At 43.2% G+C, this 21,808-nt stretch overlaps 2 protein-coding genes across 2 annotated transcripts in view; one reads left to right on the plus strand and one right to left on the minus strand.

Moving 5' to 3' along the window:
- The window catches only part of AK8 (adenylate kinase 8), a gene marked incomplete at both ends in the record, with an annotated part of 71,422 nt that extends 61,558 nt beyond the window's left edge, over window positions 1-9,864 (minus strand). Inside the window, 4 exons of the mRNA XM_082009020.1 lie at window positions 2,249-2,362; window positions 3,084-3,133; window positions 7,134-7,218; window positions 9,787-9,864. Coding sequence (XP_081865146.1) covers window positions 2,249-2,362; window positions 3,084-3,133; window positions 7,134-7,218; window positions 9,787-9,864 — 327 coding nt within the window. The remainder of the gene's footprint in view (window positions 1-2,248; window positions 2,363-3,083; window positions 3,134-7,133; window positions 7,219-9,786) is intronic.
- Window positions 9,865-10,931: 1,067 nt separating this feature from the next.
- SPACA9 (sperm acrosome associated 9) lies at window positions 10,932-15,031 on the plus strand (the record flags this gene model as incomplete). The annotated part of the gene is made up of 3 exons (XM_082008927.1): window positions 10,932-11,075; window positions 13,902-14,104; window positions 14,647-15,031. The coding sequence occupies 3 exons, from the start codon at window positions 10,932-10,934 to the stop codon at window positions 15,029-15,031; spliced, it is 732 nt and encodes a 243-aa protein (XP_081865053.1).
- Window positions 15,032-21,808: the final 6,777 nt, after the last annotated feature.

Raw genomic sequence — 21,808 nt, forward strand, 5'->3', positions numbered from 1 at the left:
ACTTGCGGAACTTTTTGCAGCGTTTGTCCAGATCTAGTAACATTGGCCTACTGACCTAAAAACGAACGACCTTTGGCACTGGGGTTAATTTAGCCACAGTAACCTTATACACATGAAATGTTCCTCTAACAACATTAAATTGCGTTATATGATCTTCACACCAGACTTTCAAAAACACAATCTTAGTTCCTACTTTTCCTCTTTCCATTTATTAAATTGCTTTGGCCAGGACTACAACTTTTGAATGCCCTGGTTGTATCAAAGACAGTATAAACCGCTATTGTTCTGTTCCTGAATAGACATTCAAACCCTATTAGTGCTAATGGATGTTATGTATGCTAGAGGAGTCAAGTTTACCACTTGCTTCAGCAGAACCAGGGGTCAGTTATGGCAAAAGTAGATTTAGCCAGCTGACATGAATCAGTAAGGGAAAATATAGCTCTTGAGAAGGCAATTTAGCTACATTTTAAGTCATTGCAAAGCTTGCACTGATTCAGAGGAAGCAAGGAGGACCCTCCTAGTTTTAGGAGTTACATTTGAAGAATCAAACTCATTTAAAAGAACAAAAGAAATAATTTAGTGAAAACGTTCTTCTAGGATCTAACATCTCAAAAACAAAGGCAAACTGCACAGTATTAAACTGCCACCAGATTCTGCTCTTCGAGCGCTCCTTACTACCTGATTAGCCTTGACATTTTTGACTTTCATCTTCCACACCATCCATCTTTTTAAATCAAATAAGCCCAAAAGGACACCCTTGAAAGTGCATCGGTATAGTCTGAAATATGTTAATAATTAGAGTAATTAAACCAAAGGGAATTTTTGTTTTAAATTCTCCCCCCTAAGTTGAAATTTATGAATCAAGCAAAACAATCTTTAATAATTAGAACAAAGATTTCAAAGTACCTATTCTCGATAAGAATCATTTTATGTCACCCCAGCCAAAAGCAAACCTTTTTGCCAGTAAGTTCAGTGAGTTCAGTGAACTCTCTTCTCTCAGATCTTTAAGTATATTACTCGAGGCATCTCGAAACGTCATTCACTAACTCACTGTAATAAATACTACCCTATTTTCAGCCTAATTTTCTATGGAAAAAAAAATAATCTATGTATCACACCATCTACCATCTCAGCAAATTATGAATCTGCTGGCCAATTTCAAATTCAGCAGCAGTGTAGATTTCTCACAGATATAAAATTGCTTCAATTTTTATGAAAATACGTGACAAGGGAGAAAAGAGAAACTCAAACTGGTGGACTTGCTAGAGAGTCACAGAAAACCAGACTTCTTCCATTCTATTACTCATGGAACACCTTGGTGTCTGGAGAAAGGAATCAGCTAAAAGGGCAGGAATCAGAAGCAGAGATGCTTCTGTGTATTCAGGATATTATTTCAACATATTTTTCCAATCTACTCGTCACTAGCCTTTAATAAGAAAACAATTACATTGCTGATCAACTGGTCCTGTGAGTCATGACATCTGGAAAAAATGTTCTTCAGACCAACTCCTTTGAACGAGGCCCACAGTGAAGCATGAATGGATTTAAAAACCTGTCTGGAGCAAACCAGGTACTCAGAGTTGCGTAGAGCACGTCAGCCCAAGAACTGAATGATCTCCTAAGTCAGCTGCTATTGTCTCAGCTTGAGAGCTTCCAGGGTTTTCAGTAACTGACTGGATTGTCATACTGCTTTCGAGTTAATGCACCAAGTAATGGTGTCATGCTATAGAAAAATCAAGTATGCACAACCAAGTAGCTCTGTCAGATCAAAAAAAGTTCTTTGTGTACGTATTTTCCAGAGCATTTTGTACTGAAGAAGACCTCAGAGATTAATGCTTATTTTATTGAGATTATCAAGCATGCTGAAATAGAAGACGCTTTCTTTAATGATAAAATGAACAATTCTTTAAATTGTATTGTGCATACCTGGACTTCTCTCAATTTTGTTGCTCTCGTCTAAGGTTAATGTTTTCAAGACCTCCATTACTTTACATTGTCTTCCTCTCCTGCCCCTATTCTATGCCCTGACACATTTTTATCTTTGTTCATATCTTCTTATCTAGCAGAGGTTACCCTTCTTCTCTGAAAGGCCCTTTACCTACATAAACACAAACCAATGTACAAACTACCACAGATATAGTACTATTTACTCTGATCTGCTAAATTCATAGCAGTGGAAATCATGGGAATGCCATATAATTTCTCTCCTGTGACATGAGAACTACTATTACTATACCCTCTTACGCACCTGTTTTCTTTCTTTATATGCCTTTGCTTCCTTTGTCAGTGTTAATATTTCCTTGAATAACAAAGTCTCCTGAGAGATACGTATGGTATCCAAATGTTTACAAAGCCACATTGCCTGAGGGAAGAAGAAAAAAAAAAACAAAACATGTTGAAATACTTGGAAATAAAATGAGGCATTTTTTCAGAAGGTTGCAGAAAGACAGAGAGTGTTTTCCTAGCCTTCCATTTAAGTAAACAGGCAATATGTGTAACTTTAAGCAGTTTCTTATAAAGATGTTCAAGAGTCTACAGCTTTGAGTAAGGTCTTCTTCATGCACTGTACTATAACATAGATATTAAAGAAGAGAGCATTCTTCCTAGCATGCACACACCACCATCATCTGCAAAGTTTCTGTGATCAGCTTTCTCTGTGGTTCAAATACAACTTTAACATTTTCAATTAAACGGTACCAGTGGACATGACAGACAACCGGCCATGCAAATGAAATAATCCACAATATGGGAATACCACAAACGTGTAACTAGGGTACTCCTCCCACATTAATTAGTCCTGTTAAAAAGGTGGGGGAAAAAAAAGGCAGGCAGAATTATCTTGTGTTACAGTAGTATCACTACCACTACCTGCAGAGCTCACTTGAACATTTCCATTTAACCTGCAGAGTAATATACAGGCATACCTCTTAGGAACACCACCCTTCAAGTTGTCTTGTGCTCTTCTATCACTTTGACAATTCTGAAAATTATTTTCTCAGAACAAAGTTTTCACAAGTGCTCATCTCAGTAGAAAGTAAAAAGGTAACTGGACACTATTATAACATTGCAGGTAGCGTACTTACAACTGTAGTTTTCCCAGAAGCAGGTGGACCAAGTACACAAATTCTTGGAGCTATGAAGCAAGAACATGTGAGCATCAAGATGCAGAACAGCAAAATTCCCAACCATCTTCCCACTATTGCATTGCATAATAGAAATATATTCACAATGAAACAATTATTTCAGTTGGAAATCTGCCTGAATGGAGACTTCAGGATTGGGCTCCACCAGAGAAAAAAAGGGGCAACACTAAGTCAGTGACAGCTGGGTCTTCCTTTAATCTCCATGGACAATGGCATTAATACTGTGACTAAACATGCCACTTAAGCATATATATATCTCTTCATAAATTTAAACACATGGATAGTTTAGTGGGTGAACCAGAGCATAAGATATGAACCTTCCCTTATCTGAATTTGCTTTTATTCCCAAAACATTGATTTAGACTAACACATTTTGTGATGAAAAAATATTTAAACTTTTAGTCTTGTCCTGCATGTACAAGTGACTATCATCATAATCATAGAATGGTTGAGATTGGACAGGGCTTCTTAAGATCATCTCTCCTCTCATTTCTCTCACACAGTATGGTAGTAAAAATAGTTTTTACTTTGGCAAAACTTTTGGCTCTCATCACAAAAAATGCACTTTCACATTTTAGTTTAATCTAAATAGGTTGTGTCAGGGTTCAGAAAAGACTTAGATATTGCAAAATTAAGCACTCTCTCTCTACCCTTTTTGACAGATACCTTCAATTTTTCTAGTCATCATTAAAAGTAATTTTCTTCATCTCTGTATCTTGTGTTTCTCTACCACATGTCCCTCTCCTTTCCCTGAGGGGGCAAGGTGGGAAAAATGCATCCCGGTTCTGAGGAATTCTTAATCTAATGCATACAGACAACACAATAGGCATTACCGTTGTAAGCTTCATTGGGAATTAATTAGAGGCAAGACAAACAAGGGAAAATGGAATAACTCTTAGGAAGGTATTTGGGACTTTTTCCATGAACGCACCTTGGGCTGCAATCCCTTGAGCTGTCATTTTATATTAACATCTTTGATGTTTTTTCCCCCTATACCTCAGGGAAAAAAAACCAAAGCAAAACAGACTATATACAGAAGGGACTGTTGAGTATTTACTAGGAGTAACATAAGTCAAAACAGAGACGGGATCTAGTCACCCAAAAACCTCTTCAGCTCTCGATAAGCAAGGGAGATACAGTGTCTGATGGCAGCAGACAGGGAAGGATGTGAAATGTATTTTTATGAGGCCTTTTATGCACTTAACAGTTATTGGGCAGGTGCAGTTTTTAAACGTACATGAAACTCAAATTACAGATTCATCTTTACAAAGTTATCTGACTTGGAAGGTTTAAGAAAAACTCCCCCCTTATTGGTTCTTGCAAGTGCAACAGAACTAGTACACAATGTAGAAAAATACTTTAAAAGGATACATCAGCTGTTTTTATCACCTAATTTCTTTCAAATGTAATGTGATTAAATCCTAGGGTTTTTTTTTAATCTAACACCTTGAAACTCCAGCCCGGTACTTAGGAATTATTTATAAACAGCGTCATAAAAGAGTGCTCGGGTGCCAACACTAATCAACTTCTTCAAACCACTTCAAAGAAAATCAAAAAACCTTTCCATCCACAGATCCTTTTGAGGTTTAACTAGGAGCATGATTTAAAATTCACAAGAAAACCCTTAGGTATTGAAGCTTTAATACACAGCTTTCTTGGACAAACGTTTGATAAAAAACGAAACATACCATTATATACACCATATCATGCTTTAATATTGCCCAGGGCTACTGTAAATGCTCACTTTGTACTAAATCTGGTTTTCTCTCTGCTTAGTGGCTGGCAGCAGATGGGGCAGTGTAATTCACTGATTTACTCATTTGCACACTTGTAAGATTCCTCTAAAGCATTCTCCCTAAACATATGACACAAGGGCACAACCAGGACACCACCATATGTAATGTTTAACTCCCTCCAATCAGCAAATAGTCAGTATTTAATACTGGAGGTCTGAACCATCAGCTAAACGAAGTCAGGAAAAATCTAGCAAATGCCTTGTCCTTTAGTAACAAATCATATTTCATTCCATGTTTAGCCTTGATGAGAGGTTGCAGGATTTACTCTTCCAAGTAAAGTAAGTTTTAACATTCAACGATGATTTTTAGTAACAACAAAATTAATCCCAGAATAACAAAGAAAGAACAGCTGGACTCGCTGAGTTCCATTTAAGTCCAAAAGATTCTATGACTAACATTAATGCAACAAAATTTGCTTAACTTGAAAGAGAAATCCTTTGTCAAACAGGAAAAGCACATAGTACATGATGAACATTCTTGCAGAACTTTTTTCCATTTCTTCAGAGGTTTGACTGTAAAGGAAGAGCTCACAGAAATGCCACTTGAATCCTGAAAGCTTTTTTTATTAGCATCAACCAAGATACAATATAGAAAACTAGCATCTCTGTATATGAAAGAATTATCAGTCTTCATAGGGTTCTTTAAGGTTTTTTTAGAAGGAGCACATGAAAGAACAATAGTACAGAGCCTTACGCACAAACACTTTAGCCACACATTTGACCTACAAGATTTTCAAGACTGTAAGCTATAATTATCATTAGACTTGTTTATATTTTTAAGAGTACTTTAGATCCTATTATTAATTAAAAAGCTTTTCTAACTTCACACCTGGGATAGAGCAGTGCTTCTTTTCCACACATCTCTGTTTGAAATTTTCTCTAGGGCTAAAACTGTCTAGCAAGGCAAGATCATGAAAATTCATCACTTTACTGATGGCTCTAATAAGGGGTTTTTTTCTTCTAAATAGTCAGCACCTTCTACCATGATCAAAAAGTAAAATCAACTCTGCTACAGATTTCTGTTACATTATTTTCCATATAATTTATTCTTAAAACAACATTTAGGTTTTAATTTTAATTGGAGTTCCTTCTCTTTCCTAACAGGTTTTCCAGACCAAAAGCAGACAGCATTTTTCCTTTGACAAACAACTGCTGTAGTTCTATCTTTAGCCTCTAAGTACGGAAGTCATGAAATGGAAACCTGCCTAATTCTGTTCAAATAATACTGTGGAGCTTAAGGACAAATGTTAGCTCAATGTGAAGAAATTTTATCAGCATTCTACCAAACCACATGAAATTCTTCTGCATGTTTTCCATGGGTCTATAAAACACATTGATTACTCATGCTGCCCGCATTAGAAAAGGCTGGACACAATTTGCAGGATTTGATTTTTTTTTTTTTTTAATATTTAGTAACATTTCAATCAACATCCATCTGATCACCACCACTAAGAGCTCACAGCACCTCTAGTGAAAACGATTTCATTGATGCTGCAGCAGAACTTTCGTAATGGTTTACTATGGTTTTAAAGAAACATCAAAGCAACATGACACCAGCTATCCCTGACAGCTCATGCAGAACAAAAATTATAGTTCAGTTGTGCATATCCAAATATAATCTGCCTAAGGGTGAACAGTTTGTAAATCAAATAATTTGATTGAATGTACATGCTTTTATTGTGCAGAATACAGACTTCCTATTCAATTTACCAGGTTTTGTTATACATACAAGTAGGCATGCTCACTGTTCCTTCATCTGAGATGCCACTGAGCAGTGGAACTCATTAACAGCAGCTAGTAACTAACTAATCAAAAAACAGAGAGTCTGCCAGCCCAGGTAGAATAGGAAACCAAATTTACACCTGACAAAAGGAGTAATTAGCAAGCTTAAAGACAACAGGAAATATCAGATGGGGCACAGAATGCATTAATAATTGATATGCCAGAACTCTTTGTTATTCCCTTAGAGGGTTTCATTGTTATAACTGTTAAAGTGCATTTTTTATTAGATTACCCACTAAAAAAAGAAATTAAAAGCATCTTACCTATAACTATTTCAAAAGGCTCACCTTTTTTTTTTCCCCCTCAAGACATAGTCTGAAAAGTTTTATCCATCATTTGCCAACTGAAACATGGCTTTCAAACAGCTGTTTACAAATAAGGAATTGAACTATGGTGTCTCAATTTTCACTTACCATCATCACTGTTTTGCTTTAAATGGTTTATCATATACTGAATGGGATCATCTGGCTTATGAATTAATAGTTCTTCAAGCATGTTCTGAAAATAGGACAAAGTCAGAGGAAAATTTAACATAGCTATGCAGTCATGATACACTGCATTTTTACAGCAATGTTACAATGAAGATCTTAAAGAGTTTATAAATTTTATAAATTTATAAATTCATTTTCTTAAGGCCCCTTTCATAGACAAAAATGAGACTAATGAAACCTATTTTAGATGCTGAAAAAAAGAAGTAGAGCATACTCAGAAAATTGCCAATAAAAAAAATAACCTATTTGCTTTAGCTTATTTATTTTACATATAGACACCAGCAAGGTTTGGCTTGAGCAGTCTGGTGTACATAATGGTTAGAGACAGCACTGACATAAAAACCATACACGGAGTTTTGAAAACAGAGTCAACTTAAATTAGTGTCTCTGCAGAGCAAGTTAAACCTCCTTCTCAAACACATTCCCCCAAGTTTCTGACTAGCCTAGGGGACTGCAGAACAGACAAGACCTGCAGAAAACACAAAACCAACAACCAAAGCCACAAAAGCAGCACATCTCACTTTTGTAACCATACTAGTCTTCCTCCTACATGAAAAGGGGGGTGTGGGAAGGCTTAAAGCACTTCCTTGAATGTCTGTTTTGTAGCCCATTTTCATATTAATTAGATCAGGTTATACAGGGCCTTGCTTCAGCTCCCACCGATAGCAGTGGGGATCTTCTGCTGATTTCAGTGAGGATTGGGAATAACACTGAGAAACACTAACTCCATAGATTTTCTTACAAGACATTTCAGCACAGCCCAGAATCCTGTAATTAAAACTAAACATCAAGCAGCAACTGATGTTCTAACTTAGAAAATGCTCACACTGGAATAGCACACCTTTTTCTAAAAATCAGTCATAACAGTTTAACATTTGCAAGTAAATTCCATAAAGTCTGTATATTCCACAAAATTTTATACTCTAACCAACTGATTGTCTTTTATTGGAGTGGTCCGTTTTCCTTTTCTGCTTCATTAGAATAATTAAAACATGCAAATTTGTTTATAAACTGTTTCACATGGAAGTTCTGATGCTTCAAGGTCTGGGTAGCCCATAGCATAAAGTATGAAATTTGTATTTTTATGGGAAGTTAATTTAAAAATTATTACTTTCCAGCAATTTATCTAAACTAAGAAATCAGAACTTGGCACTACAATTACCAGCAGCTTTAAAAATAACAAACCTAAAAAATCTGGTCTTAAAATTGGTCTGAACAATTCAAAATTGCTCAGGCTGACAATAATTGATACTTTCACTATTTCGTGCTCAAATCCTACCAGCACTTACATGCATGCTTCATTTTATCTGTTTTATTTTTACGCGAGCAGTTCTGTTAAATCTCTGGGGGAGGTTCACAGTTTGGATCTCATGTTTTAAGTTTCACATGTTGGGTTTTGTAAATGTTTAAGTTTAGGACAGTAATTTCAAGTCATGCTTGTTTGTACAATTATGTTGCTACAATACAATTGAAGCATGAAACAAAAACAACACCCAGAGTAAATCCCATAAGCATTTTATGCAATATGAGGTTCTGCAGCTGCATTCAGTGCGTCACAGCACGCAAAACACAGTATTTCCGTCACACTGGTCATACTAAATGGCCTTTAAGTTACATGAAAAAAAAAAGGAAAGAAAAATGAGTATTTGTGTGTTTTCCAGTGAGATTTGAAAGGTTTAAAGGCCTTATAACATAGACAGAGTTACGAGTTAGCAACAATACACACGGGGAGTCTCTCTAAGAAGTTCTCCTATCAGAACAGCACCAGAATATTCAGTCCCTCGCACAAACCCCCCCAAGCTCGACAAAAGGCCTTTTTCCAAACTTACAGAACAAACCAGACCTTCCTCTAAGGCAGGGAAACCAATCTTGCTAGTTACTGAAATCACAACGATAGTAGCAGTGTACTTCTTTATTTTTGACAGCCATCTCCACAGAAAAGCCACAACAGCAGCAGCGGGAACGCACGGAGAAGAGTTTTAAAGGGGTGACGCCGACAAGCGGGCTGCAACGCGTTACCCCACCGCCCTGCCTCAGGAAGGGCGAGACCCTCATCTCGCTTTTTCCCGCGCTTAATTTGTTACTTCCTCCTCCTCCTCACTGACCCGCCAAGCCTGCCTTTCCTCTCACGGACTCGACACCTTTCTTCCGCTGGCCGCCACTTTCTTCCGCAAAAAAAATGACGTGTATGAACCCTAGTAACGGCCAGGCTGTTATTAGACTAATTAATTAAGAGAGCCCTCGGCCGGTGCACGTTCCTTCATACGGGAACACCCGCCCGCGCCTTTCCACAGGAGCCCGGTACCGGTCGCTGGGAGAAATGGCCGCAACGCTGCCCGCCGCCCGACCCCCCCGGGACGAGCCTTCCCGGGGCCGTCCCGGGCCGGGCCGCGCTCGCGCTCCCCCCGCATTCAGCACCGCGGGACGCCCGGCCACCGGCGGAAGCCGTGAAGAAACCGGGCCCTCCCCGGAGCTAGGCCGGCGCTCGCGGGTGCCCTCACCGCCACCCCGGGCCCACCAGGCCGCCCCACGCTCCGGAGGCGGAGACAAGGAACGGTCCCCGCGGCCCGTTCACCTGCAGGAGCCGGAAGAGCTCCCGCTCCTCCGCGTAGGCGCCCACCGGCGGCGGCCACGGCCGGGCGGGGGCGTCCATGGCCGCCCCTAGCAACCAGCCCCGCCGCGCCGCTGCGTTGCTAAGGAGTGCGTCATCACTTCCCGACGCGGAAAGGCCCCGCCCCACTCAGCGCCGCGGGGGTGGGTGTGTGAGAGCACCGCCTCGCTGACAGCAACCGGGGATGACGTCATCGACAGCGACGCACCCACCCCGGGAGGTGGTGCGTGACGTCACCACAGTTGCCATGGAGACGGCGGCGCGGTTGTCAGGGGGACGGCGGCGCGGCGGCAGCTGCCGGGGCGCCCCGGGGGAGTCCGGCCAGCCGCTCTCCGCACCGGCCCCGCGCCGCGGGGCTGCCCCGCCGCCCTTGCCCGCCCTCCGCGCTGCGCCGGCCGGTAGGGAGCCGAGAGCTGCTGGGGGCGGGCGGGATCCGAGGTCGAAGCCCGCCCGCAGCGCGGGGCTCCGGGCAGCACGACGGGGCTTGGCGGGGCTGGGGGGTCTCCGACGGGCCGGCATGGGGAGCAGGGGGCTGCGGGCAAGACCTCCCCGAGGGCACCAGGTCAACCCTGGGAAAAACCAGCCCCTTGGCAAGGCTGGGGCTAGCAGCGGGCGGGCCGGGCCGGGGGCGGCCGCGGGCCTCCTCGGCTCTGCCGCGGGACACTGCCTGCGCGGCCGCCTCGTTTAACGCCGGAGGTTTTAAGCCTCCTGGGCAATAGTTTTACACTGGGTAAGAGAAGCCATCTCTCCCTTCGGTCCTTTCGTAGCGGCGCGTTTGATGCATTGCCACATTATATTTACAATAGATCCACTAGGGTTTATGGCATCTGATTGTCAGTGGTCCCCGCTGGGTTCTCTGCCTCTTTTTGCAGCATCATTACTACCTCATTGACTTACTGTTTGGGGCTCTGGGACTGCAGAGCTGTGACACAATATATTTTCTCTTTTTTCCTTCTTTCTTCTTTCCTTTTTTTTTAAAAAAAAGTTTTCCACTAACGTACACAATTCCAACTCAGGTGAAAGATAGAGTTACATATGTAGAATTGCATAATTTCTAAAAAGTAGCTTCCTTTCTCTCCTTCTCTCCCAAAAGCCAGGAAGAGGAAAACATGAATGAGGTAAAGGAGGCTCTAAGAAACATAGAGCAGAACTACAAGCTCTTCCTGCAGCAGCAGTTTACGTTTATCGGAGCACTACAACACACCCGAGAGAACGCACATGACATGATCAGACCTGTGGCAAGCATCAGCCAGGTACAACGTGTTCAGCACAAAGTTCTCTGCCAATGAGAACAGGGACCAACGCAGTGCTGTCACGCACTTGGGTCTAGCTGAGGGATGAAAAAATTATTTTTCCAAGGGAAGATGCCCCAAAACTCTCTAGTAACATTTGGGCGTAACTCTGCAAGCCAGTGGCAAAAGATTGCGTAGGGGAGAGAAATACCTATGTTAGGTCTTCACATTTACAGACAAGGAATTTTATTGCTGAGCATCACTTTATGGTTTAGTTTAATACTGTCATTTTGCAGCTGAAACATAGCCAGAAATACAGGGTACAAGAAAACAATGAAACGAACCCTCCTTCCCCAGCCACACATGGAATCTGTAATCCTTAACTTGTAGTAACCAGCATGCTTCCTTCTTCCCCCTGGTATTGGTGCTGCTGTATCTTTCTATAGTGCTTATTAAAAATAATGGCTGTGTTACAGAGATAGGATGATGGACTGAGGGCTGAAAGTCCCAAGTGGGCTAGGGGTTTTCTGGGCTGGTAAGTGAATTGTCTTGGAATTTTTATAACATGGGATGTTTTAAGTAGTGCAAAGAAGTTAGACCACTGGCAGACAGAGGGGGAAAGAAAAAGCTAAATAAAATCAGAATTGTGCATGAGAGACAGCAGAACCTGGGCACAAAATCCAGATGAATGCCAAAGCCAGAGTGAAAGCCAACCTGTTATTAGGATTAGGACAGAAGTGAGCTGGTTGTCTTTTCTAAGGGCTGACTCTCTCTAATACAAGGGCTTTGCTTATAACATTGAAGAGGATAGAGACAGACATTACACTGAACCATTTTTGTACAAAAATAGGCATTGAGATTTTGCATAACATTATGCTGTTTTTAAAAGTGCCAATATTTCAGTGGTATCGAGCGAGCTTGGACTCTGCTTCTTGGCAGGGGTGGAAGGCCTGCTTGTTGTGGGGGTGAAACCTCGTGGGTAACAACTTCAGCAATTACATTGATCCACGGCATCGTTTGGGACACAGTAACATGTGAACATGGTGGTGGCAAACTGTCCTGAGGGTATAACCACGTTACCCCCGGGGGAGGACGGGAAAGGGAAAAGAGCAAGTTCCTGGGGAGAACAGGGAGCAATCGGTGCAGCACACGCTGGTGATGCATTGTGCAGGAACGGAACCACTACCAAAGAAAGTCCACTGGGGACAAAACCAGACATCCATTTTATTTCACTACCATTTGCCTGAATCAGCCCAACCCTATTTTTAATTTTGCATGGGAGGGCGCAAGAATAAAAGCAACAAATGCAGCAATATGTGTGCTCTCAGCCTACAGCTGACTTGACTGCCAGCTTTCTTGGAGTGTAAACATAGAGACTACAGGAAAAAAAATTATATTGCACCTAGATGGGAATATGACGTCATTTCCAGCCCCTAAAAGCTGTCTGTGGTAACGTTTTTAGTGTTGCGTGATGACATTTCTCAGAGAAAAAAGGAGAGTAAGGTGGAAAGGTTGAAGAGCACGCGATGGTCAGGCAATGGCAACAGCTCCTGAAGACCTCTGGATGGAGTAGGGTATAAAGTCAAATCCCAAGCTGTTTTGTGACAGAAGCTCCTCAGACATTGCTTCAGCCAGAGATTTAAATCACCCAGCAATTCCCTGCACTGCAGAGCCTGGTGTGGTCATGACATTGGCCCAGGGCAGGAGCTGTCCATGAACTCCCCTGGCTGCAGCTCATCAGCAGTTGGCTAACACTGAGCTGTTCATGAAGTCCTGGTCCCCATCCTGGTTACACAGGTGCATTAACTCTGTTGTTGATGGGAACAAGAAGAAGTCCCGTTATCCCATCGGTGAACATCCAGGATAAAATGCTATTCTCTTTAGGACTATTTCCGCTCACAGCAGCAATAAAAAATCCTGCCACTTGCATGGACATAATGCTCAGCGAACAGTGTGGAAGGAGGAATCTGTAGTGGAAATGGACCCTTAAGGGCCATTTTTTATTTTTCTTACAAACCTGCTGAGAATTTGCCCAAGCACATAGCATGGCTTTTCTGTATGCAGGAACTGTACTGATGTTGGAACAGCTACTTTGTTCTTGTCTTGAAATCTTACAGAAAGCACTGAAGGTGTTAGAGTCCAGCTATGACTGCCAACCAGCCACTCAGTATTTTATATTCTGACCACTCATGTCTGAAGTGCCTGTAATTTCTTTGGAGAAGATACTTAATCTCTTGGCATAACGTTTCATCATGCAATGCCATTCACTCTGAGTAACAAAAATATTCAAGGCAAATAGGGAATATCATTGCTGCAACAGGTTAGTAAGGACAATTTAGGTTAAATGTGTTTAGTTTGCAGTCACATCTAGTGGTGCCAAATAAAGAACCATGAAGAATGCATAATGCAAACACATCACTCCAAACCATTCCCATGGTTTGGTCACTGCCCTCACCTCCCACCCTGCTCTGTCTAGGCAGCTGTGGCAGGGAGTGCCCTGCTCAGAGCAGAGAGAAAACTCCCCTCAGGCTCAACATGTTTCTGTAGTGCTTGCAGCAGAGCTATGGTTTTGGCTCCAGTACTCCTACACTTCTTCAAAGAGTGAGGAAGGCTCACTGGTGTGCTGATGAGCAGATCCGTTAGTCCAGCCTTCTTCAGTCATGAGGAATGACAAGGAAACATCTCAGGCACACTCTAGAAATCTTACTACTTGCAGCGGTATTGCAGTTTCCATCGTGGCTCCCACCTGCAGAGTCATAAGAGAAAGCAACTTCTCGTCACTAACCTAAGCAACTTTGCAGCACAATGTAATTTAATATGCATGACCCTGTCTTTCCCCATGAACAGGTACAGTCCTACATGGACCATCATTGTAACAATTCCACAGACAGGCGTATCCTCAACATGTTCCTAAACATCTGTAATGATCTAAGCAAGCTCTGCCACAAACTGGAAACCATGTATTCTGGCAACAACATAACCCATGGCATTCTGGAGAGATGCAAGCTGCTCCTCAGCCACAGCAACAATCTGAGCACCATCCGAGCTAAGTAGGTCTTGCTCCATCAGCTTAGTTTCTTCATCAATGCTGGGGGACTGTCAGAGGAATCCATATTCCCACTTGACTTCTCCATCAGTTTCTGGCTTTAGTGAGGGTACAAGGTGCTACCCAGTTTACTATTCTGGCTGTTGGGAAAACTTTGCCAGCCTTCATTGACAAAAAGGGGGTTTGTTTGTTAATTTGATCATTTTACTGGTGCATGGAAGGGCATATACAGGCAGGTTAGTACCCTGTAGTCCCATGCAACGCTCAGGCAGTTCAGCTCCTCCTCCCTCCTATTCCTGTTCCGCACGCAGCTAATTTCTGTGGGGCAAGTATCTGTACATGCTCTTGAACTCAGCCCAACAGCCAGGATGGTGTGTTTGGCATGACTCATTTCCTGAGATGCAATTCTATCTGTGCCTTTTTTTGGGGGGGAAATGGCTGGCTGTGCATTTCTGCTCTTCCCAGGGGGCCTCAGGGTGATGCTGTGGGCTCAGCAGGGTTGCGTTGCTTGGGCTACTCTGCCAATTGTTTTCTTCTGTCCCACAGATACCCCCATGACGTTGTGAATCACCTGAGCTGTGATGAAGCAAAGAATCATTATGGAGGTGTGGTGAGCCTCATCCCCATCGTTCTAGACTGCATGAAGGAATGGGTAGCCCACACTGAGAAGCTGCCACGGCACATGCTGTATAACGTGAGTGGTGGAAGTGCTATCTCTGAGAAGAGAGCACCCCAGGATGCACCAGCTAGGGCAGCCATTTCCCAAACACCACCTCCTGTGCACCCTGAAGCTCAGACCTTGATTAGTAACAAAGATAACGTACGAGTGCAGGGAACTAAGCACATCCAGAAGAAATACCTACATGACACAGAAAAGCATAGTGGGAAACTTAAAAGTCCCTGGAAACCACCAGGTAGACATGCCTTTTAAAGGATCAAAGTGCATGCATCTTCCGCTTACCACCTTTAATCAGGTGGCTGATTAAAGACAGTGAAATGAATATTAGAGATTCTTCCTGAGTCCACTTTCTGTAGAGTTAGCCCCATGAGACAGCATTGGACAGATACATACTTGTCTCCCTTGCTGATGTTTCCACTCTTGTCCTTAAAGTTGTATCCCACCAGGAGTAGCTGTAGCACTACAGATGGTCCCTTTGACCAGCATTGCAGTGAGAGCAGGGAATAGTCAGGAGCAATCAGGTTCTAATCGCTCAGATACGAATATTGGGCAAGCTACTTGAAATGTGATTTTACACTTTCTCAGACTTCTTTCTGAGGAACACCCGCTCACTTGCTGAAACTGGAGGTGTGAAGGACCTGCATGTCTGAAGGGCACGATGCAGAGCAACAATGGCCTCTCATTATGGATTCAGACACGTGTTTGAGATTTAGGTCTGTCCCTAAAGTTCCCTCACCCCCATTGAAATTACCTGGCTATTTGGACCAAAGAATCACAGTTTACAGGACGCTAGTGATGTCTCCCTTCCATGCCACTGGCTACAGTAAAGGTCAGCACGCTTTAGCTGCACTGACTGTGCTCTGCTGCACCCTTCTTGCAGGTTCTCACACCGTCGCCAGCACACACCACTCAGAACATCTTCCCTTATACCTGTTTGACTCCTTTGCTGTCAGAGCTGGAGATGTAAAGGAGAACAAACTTATTTTGCACTTAATTTGGTGTACTGACAATATCCAAACTTGAATAAAACACCCCTGTCCTCCCCAGAGCTCTGCAAAGCTAACAAAGTCCCTTCCAGTCGACGTGATTCATGAGCATCTGGTGGGAACAGAGGGAGTGAGAAAGCTGTGGCCATTTTCAGATAGTTCCTTTTCAAATTGCAAGTTAAAATGTCCGTGGTTTCCCTTTTTTGAGGTGAGAATCCAGCTTGCCTACCTTTCAAGGATGTTATGCAGCTTAGTTCATTAAAACTGCAAGGCATTTGAAACAGTCTCATGCTGCCTTCATACCAGCACTCTGCAATTCCAGCACAGCGACTTTATGCCAGTGCTGAAAACAGCTTTCTTTCCAGGCTGCTTAGGGAGGGTCAGCAGAGCCACAGACTCTCCCCATTCTCTGGAGCTGATATGCATTTTTGGTGGTGCTTTTGTTCAAGCACTGTTAACTACAGACTTAAGATCTCAATAACGCAGTGTCTTCCCTGTATCTGACTGCTCTTTTCCCCTCCCACAGGCAAATTAGCTCCTGTTCTTTGCTTCCTGCTGGAAGACACTCCTGAATAAACCCCCCCTTATATACCTGGCTCAGTTTGCTACAATTGTGAGAAAGCTTTTGCCTTAAGATGACTGGATTTTGGCAACAATCTGCCAAAGAGCATAGGAAGGAATGATAGCTCAGATGAAATAGGAAGTATTTTCAGGAGCATTTGTATTCTTCACATAACCCCACCTTCTTTTGCACTTTTTCCCTTCCCCTATCCACATGTGCAGCCATGCAATGCATCTATCCACACTGGACCGGAAGCCTATTTTTAGGGGACATCATAATCCAACTGAATTGAACCTTGAACTCAAAATGGTAACGAAGCTTACCAGGGTCACACAGAGACTCCTAGGCGCTACTGGGGCCACAGCCAGCCGAATGTGACTGTCACCCTCTCAAGCTTTAATTGAGCACCCCGTTGCAGACGCAGGTTTAGGCAGAAAAATCAAAGCTGCTCGCAGCTGCCCTATTGTGTTTCATGTTGCGAAGTCAAGTGTCCAATGACAGTCGCTGTCTCGGAAAGTTTTTCAAAACAAGTACATGCTATGTGGACTAAAAGATGACCAGTGTTGTGGACACAAGGGGTGCTATTCCCAAATCTTGTTTTCAACCCTCCTTGCCCTGTTGTATCATTTAAATTTGAACACGGAGGCTCTGATGAAACCAAAATTATCTGCCAGTTTGCAGTTCACTCTCAGCTTTCACAGCACAAATTACTTGTCAGAACAGTCCCATCAAATCCTGTCTACCACCTCCCCAACCCTGCTGTTCAAAATGCCAATGCAGTTGCCCATTTGTACTTGACAAAGGTTGTGATACACGCAAGAAACACAGTTCCCAAACTTTAATGATAATTTCTAGCCTAGCCTGATCCTTTCAATCAGTTTTATGCAGCCAAAATTTTAAGACGCAAGCAAAAAAATGAGTGCATAAAACTTGCAGTCTGAGGTTTGGTAATGACATGACCAGAATCTGTTAGAAGACTGCAAAGTTAAGTCTCACAAAAACATCTAGACAAATTACTTAATTTCCATACAAGTTCTCCTCTTCCAGAGTGGATGGACACTTCAAAAGACAAAAAGATACAGCAAGAATTGTTTTTCTCTACTACAAATCAAGCTGTTTGAAGAATTTACATAAACAGGATGTAAATGCCAAACACAGAAGTGCAATAAAGTTTTACTTTAGCCTCTGTGAGCATAAAATTCCAAGCTACACACTGAGAAACTAGGCAGGGCACCAAACTCCAGGACTTACCTGGAGATCTGTCGCTTAGTCCAGGAAATAAATGCTGCTTTTTTGTTCAGAGACTGGAATAGAGACACAGGCTGGGAGTAGATGTTCTCAGCGGAATCCTGGCATCTTGTAGGCTGTAAAGTTCCTCTCTGCTCCCCTTGATTCAGCGAAGGGTCAAACTAGGCTTTTGTCAACCTCTAACCAGGCCAAAACATCCTGTACGTTAAACATCTGGTTCCAGCGCCTCAGACACCGAGAGGACGGGGCACAGCTGGGCACCCGAGAGGATCAAGTGTAGGGACGGCGGCGGGCGCTCAGGGCAACGAGAGGGGAAACTCGGCATCCCAAAAATGTCGGGAAAGCCGGTGCGGGGCCAAGCGGCGGCTTCGTGGGGCCTCTAGTGGCGGCCTTTGGGAAACGCCGCGGGGCCAGCGGGCGAGCGGGGCGGCCACCGCCGGCCGGGCGCTCCCCAGGGGCCGGGCTCCCCCCGTTAGCGGGCAGAAGGTTCTCGGGGTCCCGGCGGGCACAAGTACGCGCTGCACAGAGGAGCCGCCCTGCAGGAAGGGGCCGGGGAGCTGGCGGGGAGCAGGCTCGGCCCGAAGCCTGCCCTGGCACCGAGAGGGCAAAGCGCGTCCTGGGCGCATCAACCGCCGCACGACCGGCCCCTCGGCCGAGGGGATCGTCCCCCTGCCCTCAGCCTCCGCTCGGATGCTGCACGCGGTGCTGAGACCCAGCGTGTAAGAAGGATGTGAAGGTCCTTAAATGTGGCCAGAGGAAGGAGACAGAGCTGGTGGCAGGGCTGGAAGGCATGGCCTGGGACTCTGGGCTTGCTAGTTTGGAGAAAAGGAGGCTGAGGCACAACTTCATCGCTCCCTACAGCTTCCCAAGGAGGGGAGCTGGAGAGGGAGGTGCTGAGCTCTTCTCCCTGGGATCCAGGGACAAGACACAGGGGAACGGGTTCAAAGCTGCACCAGGGGAAGTCCAAACTGGACCTTAGGAAGTATTTACTTACTGAGAGGGTGGTCAAACACTAAGAGGTGGCCAATGCCCCAGGCCTGTCAACTTGTAAGCAGCGATAGACAATGACCTTAACACCACGCTTCCAAGTTTTGGTCAGCCCAGAATTGGACTAGATGATCGTTGTAAGTCCCTTCCAACTGAAATACTCTATTCCACAAGCAATTTTTAAAAAGTTCCAAGAATCCTGTTCTCCCCAGTCCCAAATTTAAACGGTTTTTTTAAACATTTATTACACGTAAGCAAACCCACAGGCTAGAGCAAGGCCGCAGCCCCAGTTGTTTTCCCCAGACACAAAGGGCAGCTGCAGTGCCATCCACTCCCTGCTGCTTTCACAAGGAGCTGTAATTTCAGAAGTGTGATCTGCTGTTCCCTGCCACCACCATCCTCCTCAGTTACCTCACTGCTGTATCACCATGCCGTAGTCAAGAGGATAGCTTTGTTTTCCGAAGAGGTCTGAATTCACTTGGTGGTGGCATAGCACCAGTTTAAACAGAGGTTTTAGTCAACTGAAAACCCAGCGCTGCGCTGCTGCGACAGAGAGCACAGATAGTCTCGAAGAAACCATAAATAGTGTTTGGCAGAGATTGAAGATCACCAAGTGAGTCCAAAACTAGACCATGCACTTGGAGTGAAGAGGGCTTCAGGAAAAAAGGGTTAGCCAAGTAAAGCTCGCAGTCACCGAAATCATGAAGACCATCAACCAAAATTATTTGGAATAAAGTTTTGTCTGAAAAGTAAAGCCTATGTGAATGCTAACTAAGCTTTACTTGCAAAAGCTCCTGCGTGTATGAATGTACCAAGAAAGTAACTCGACTCCTGCTGATTTTCTAGTAACCACTTTTAAAATCCACCATTGCACCAGCAGCTAAGTAGGTCCAATAAGGGGTCCAGCAAGTCTGAGCAAAGATACTTTAAATTCAGGAAATGAAATTACTTCCTTCCCTAATGTATACTGCATGTTTATTGCTTACAGCTGGGTTATGAGCTAGCAAACATACTACTTAGCATTAGTGAGTAAGGAAGGTACTTTATTTTTCTCTTTTTGTACCCTAGTGGATGTACTTCTGTGGGTAATATAGATCTAATTATTCTTTTACACTGGCAAGTGCAGCTTTTCAATACTAAGCTTGTTAAGGGATATGCAAAATTGATTTAAAATAAGGTGAGAGCAAGTCAAATGCACTTTCTGCTTTGTTTTCATTTCACTTAACACCATGCTGTAGAACTCATCCCAATGCAGAAGGCACAAACCCAGCTTTCTGTATCACCTAATCCCAAGATAATGTTTGTCTTAAATTTTGTATAAAATCTGCCACAAACACTGTTACTCAGCCAAAGCGTGTTTATGAACAGACTGCATGTCACTCATGCCATCCCCTTGCACATGTTCAAATTTAAGAATTCTACTCGGTCCTTAACTGGAATGCTGAGGTTCATGCATGAATTTCTAAACTTTGAGCAACCTTTCAAATATTAATTTGAGAAAAAAAAAAACAAACCCAAGCAAACAGTAAGAAAGTGCCAGTCTGGAAATAAGAAAAAACAAAACAAGGAGTGAGCCTTAACCTACCAGGTTAAGCTGACAGTAAAATGGCCCCAAAGTTCCCCTTGGTTTGAGAAACTCTCCTCTTGCGTGCACAGTGACTCACGTGCAGGAAACAGGAAAGCATGTAGGCAGGGGCAGAGTGAGCTGCCCAGCTTCTGACAGTGTCCCCAGCATTGCAAACAGCCTGACATCTTCAGCTATTAATTTGTCTCATCACTGTGTAGTCTCTAGACTATATGAACAGTGCCATACAGAAAGCTAATATACAGATTTGCAGTACTGAATTGTTTGCAGTTAATTTATGGATTACATTGGGATGTTGTCACTGAGTTTGTTTTTCACAGAAGAAAAAAGGCTTTGGCTCCATGCAGGAAATGGAGCTTCTAACAAAGAACCCCATGCAAAAAGGGGCAAAATCACTTATCTGCTCTGTACTACGCAGATCTTGGAAGATGCTTCGATACTGAACTTGTTTCTGCATGTTTGGTCTCAGAGCAGCTCGGTCCCAAAGAGGTTGGCTTGCAGGGAGTTTAACACAGCGTAGTGCAAAACAATACATTTTATTTGTTCACAGTTAAACACAAGCAACTGCCTTGACATTTTAGAACATTCTAATAAGGACAGCAAAACCTCCTTTTGGTTTAAGTTCTCTTTAGCTTACGATTGTACCATTTCCTCGTATTTCATATTTATGGCATTTAATGTGGATTGTTTAACATGCTTACAAAGAGCGAGGCAGGGAACAGATTAACTTGACAAAGACAGCAATTTTAGATTTAACTAAAAGCAGTCAGTTAAAAAAATCTGTTTCCACTTCACTGATGGGACCCCTTCAAACAAACTGCAAGTTAACTACATACAGCAGATCCGTGATTTTTCAGACTTATAAAAAAATTGCAAAATTTGTTCCTCCATAATCTTTGTGGTCCATAAACAAACCTAAAGTGGTTTCCATTACTATCCCGGTGCTAAAATCCTTTTTAAAAGAAGAAAAAATCCACCTTATCAATGAGCTTGCATTACTGCCAGGGCATTTTTGTAACCGACAACAAAAACTGCCTCTCCTCAGAACAAGTGAAGTCATCGTATCAACAAGATACCTTCTTGGGCTCGGCAAAGCAGAAGGATGGTCTAATGAACTCCTCCAATGCAACGGCATCCAACAGCTGAGCCAGCCCTGCAAGGGCAATGTGCAAACCGTTCACTCCTGGGGCTGGGACCCGGTGGGGCAAAGGGCGGGAAACCTCCAAATCTTACCAAAACACACGCTACCACATTTGCTACCACTAAGTCTTAGAAAGCCTATAGACATGTCGACAAAACCAGTCTGTCACTTACAACCAACTCCCTATTTTCTATTCCATGCAGATTCAAGCTTTGACAAAACCACTGAAGTTCACCTTTACTTTCAGAGTTAGGACTGACCAACCAAAAGGACACTGAGAATAATTTAGACAGGCAGAAATGTATTTAGACCCTAGGTGTTATGGAAGAAGTGGAAATGAGAGGAAAAATACTGTCAGGCACAAGTTAGCATTTTGCCAGCTGCTTTGACAGAGTCTTGTTCCAATTCAGGTTAAGAAGGTGTTTGAACTACAAGTGCAAGTGTACTTGGACTTGGTTTATAGTGAGACCATTCTTAAACAGCACCTGCAACCTAGAGAATGTTTAAGAGGCGGCCACGT

The sequence above is a fragment of the Phaethon aethereus genome (assembly GCF_964289735.1).
Source record: "Phaethon aethereus genome assembly, chromosome: 20".
Lineage (NCBI taxonomy): Eukaryota > Metazoa > Chordata > Aves > Phaethontiformes > Phaethontidae > Phaethon > Phaethon aethereus.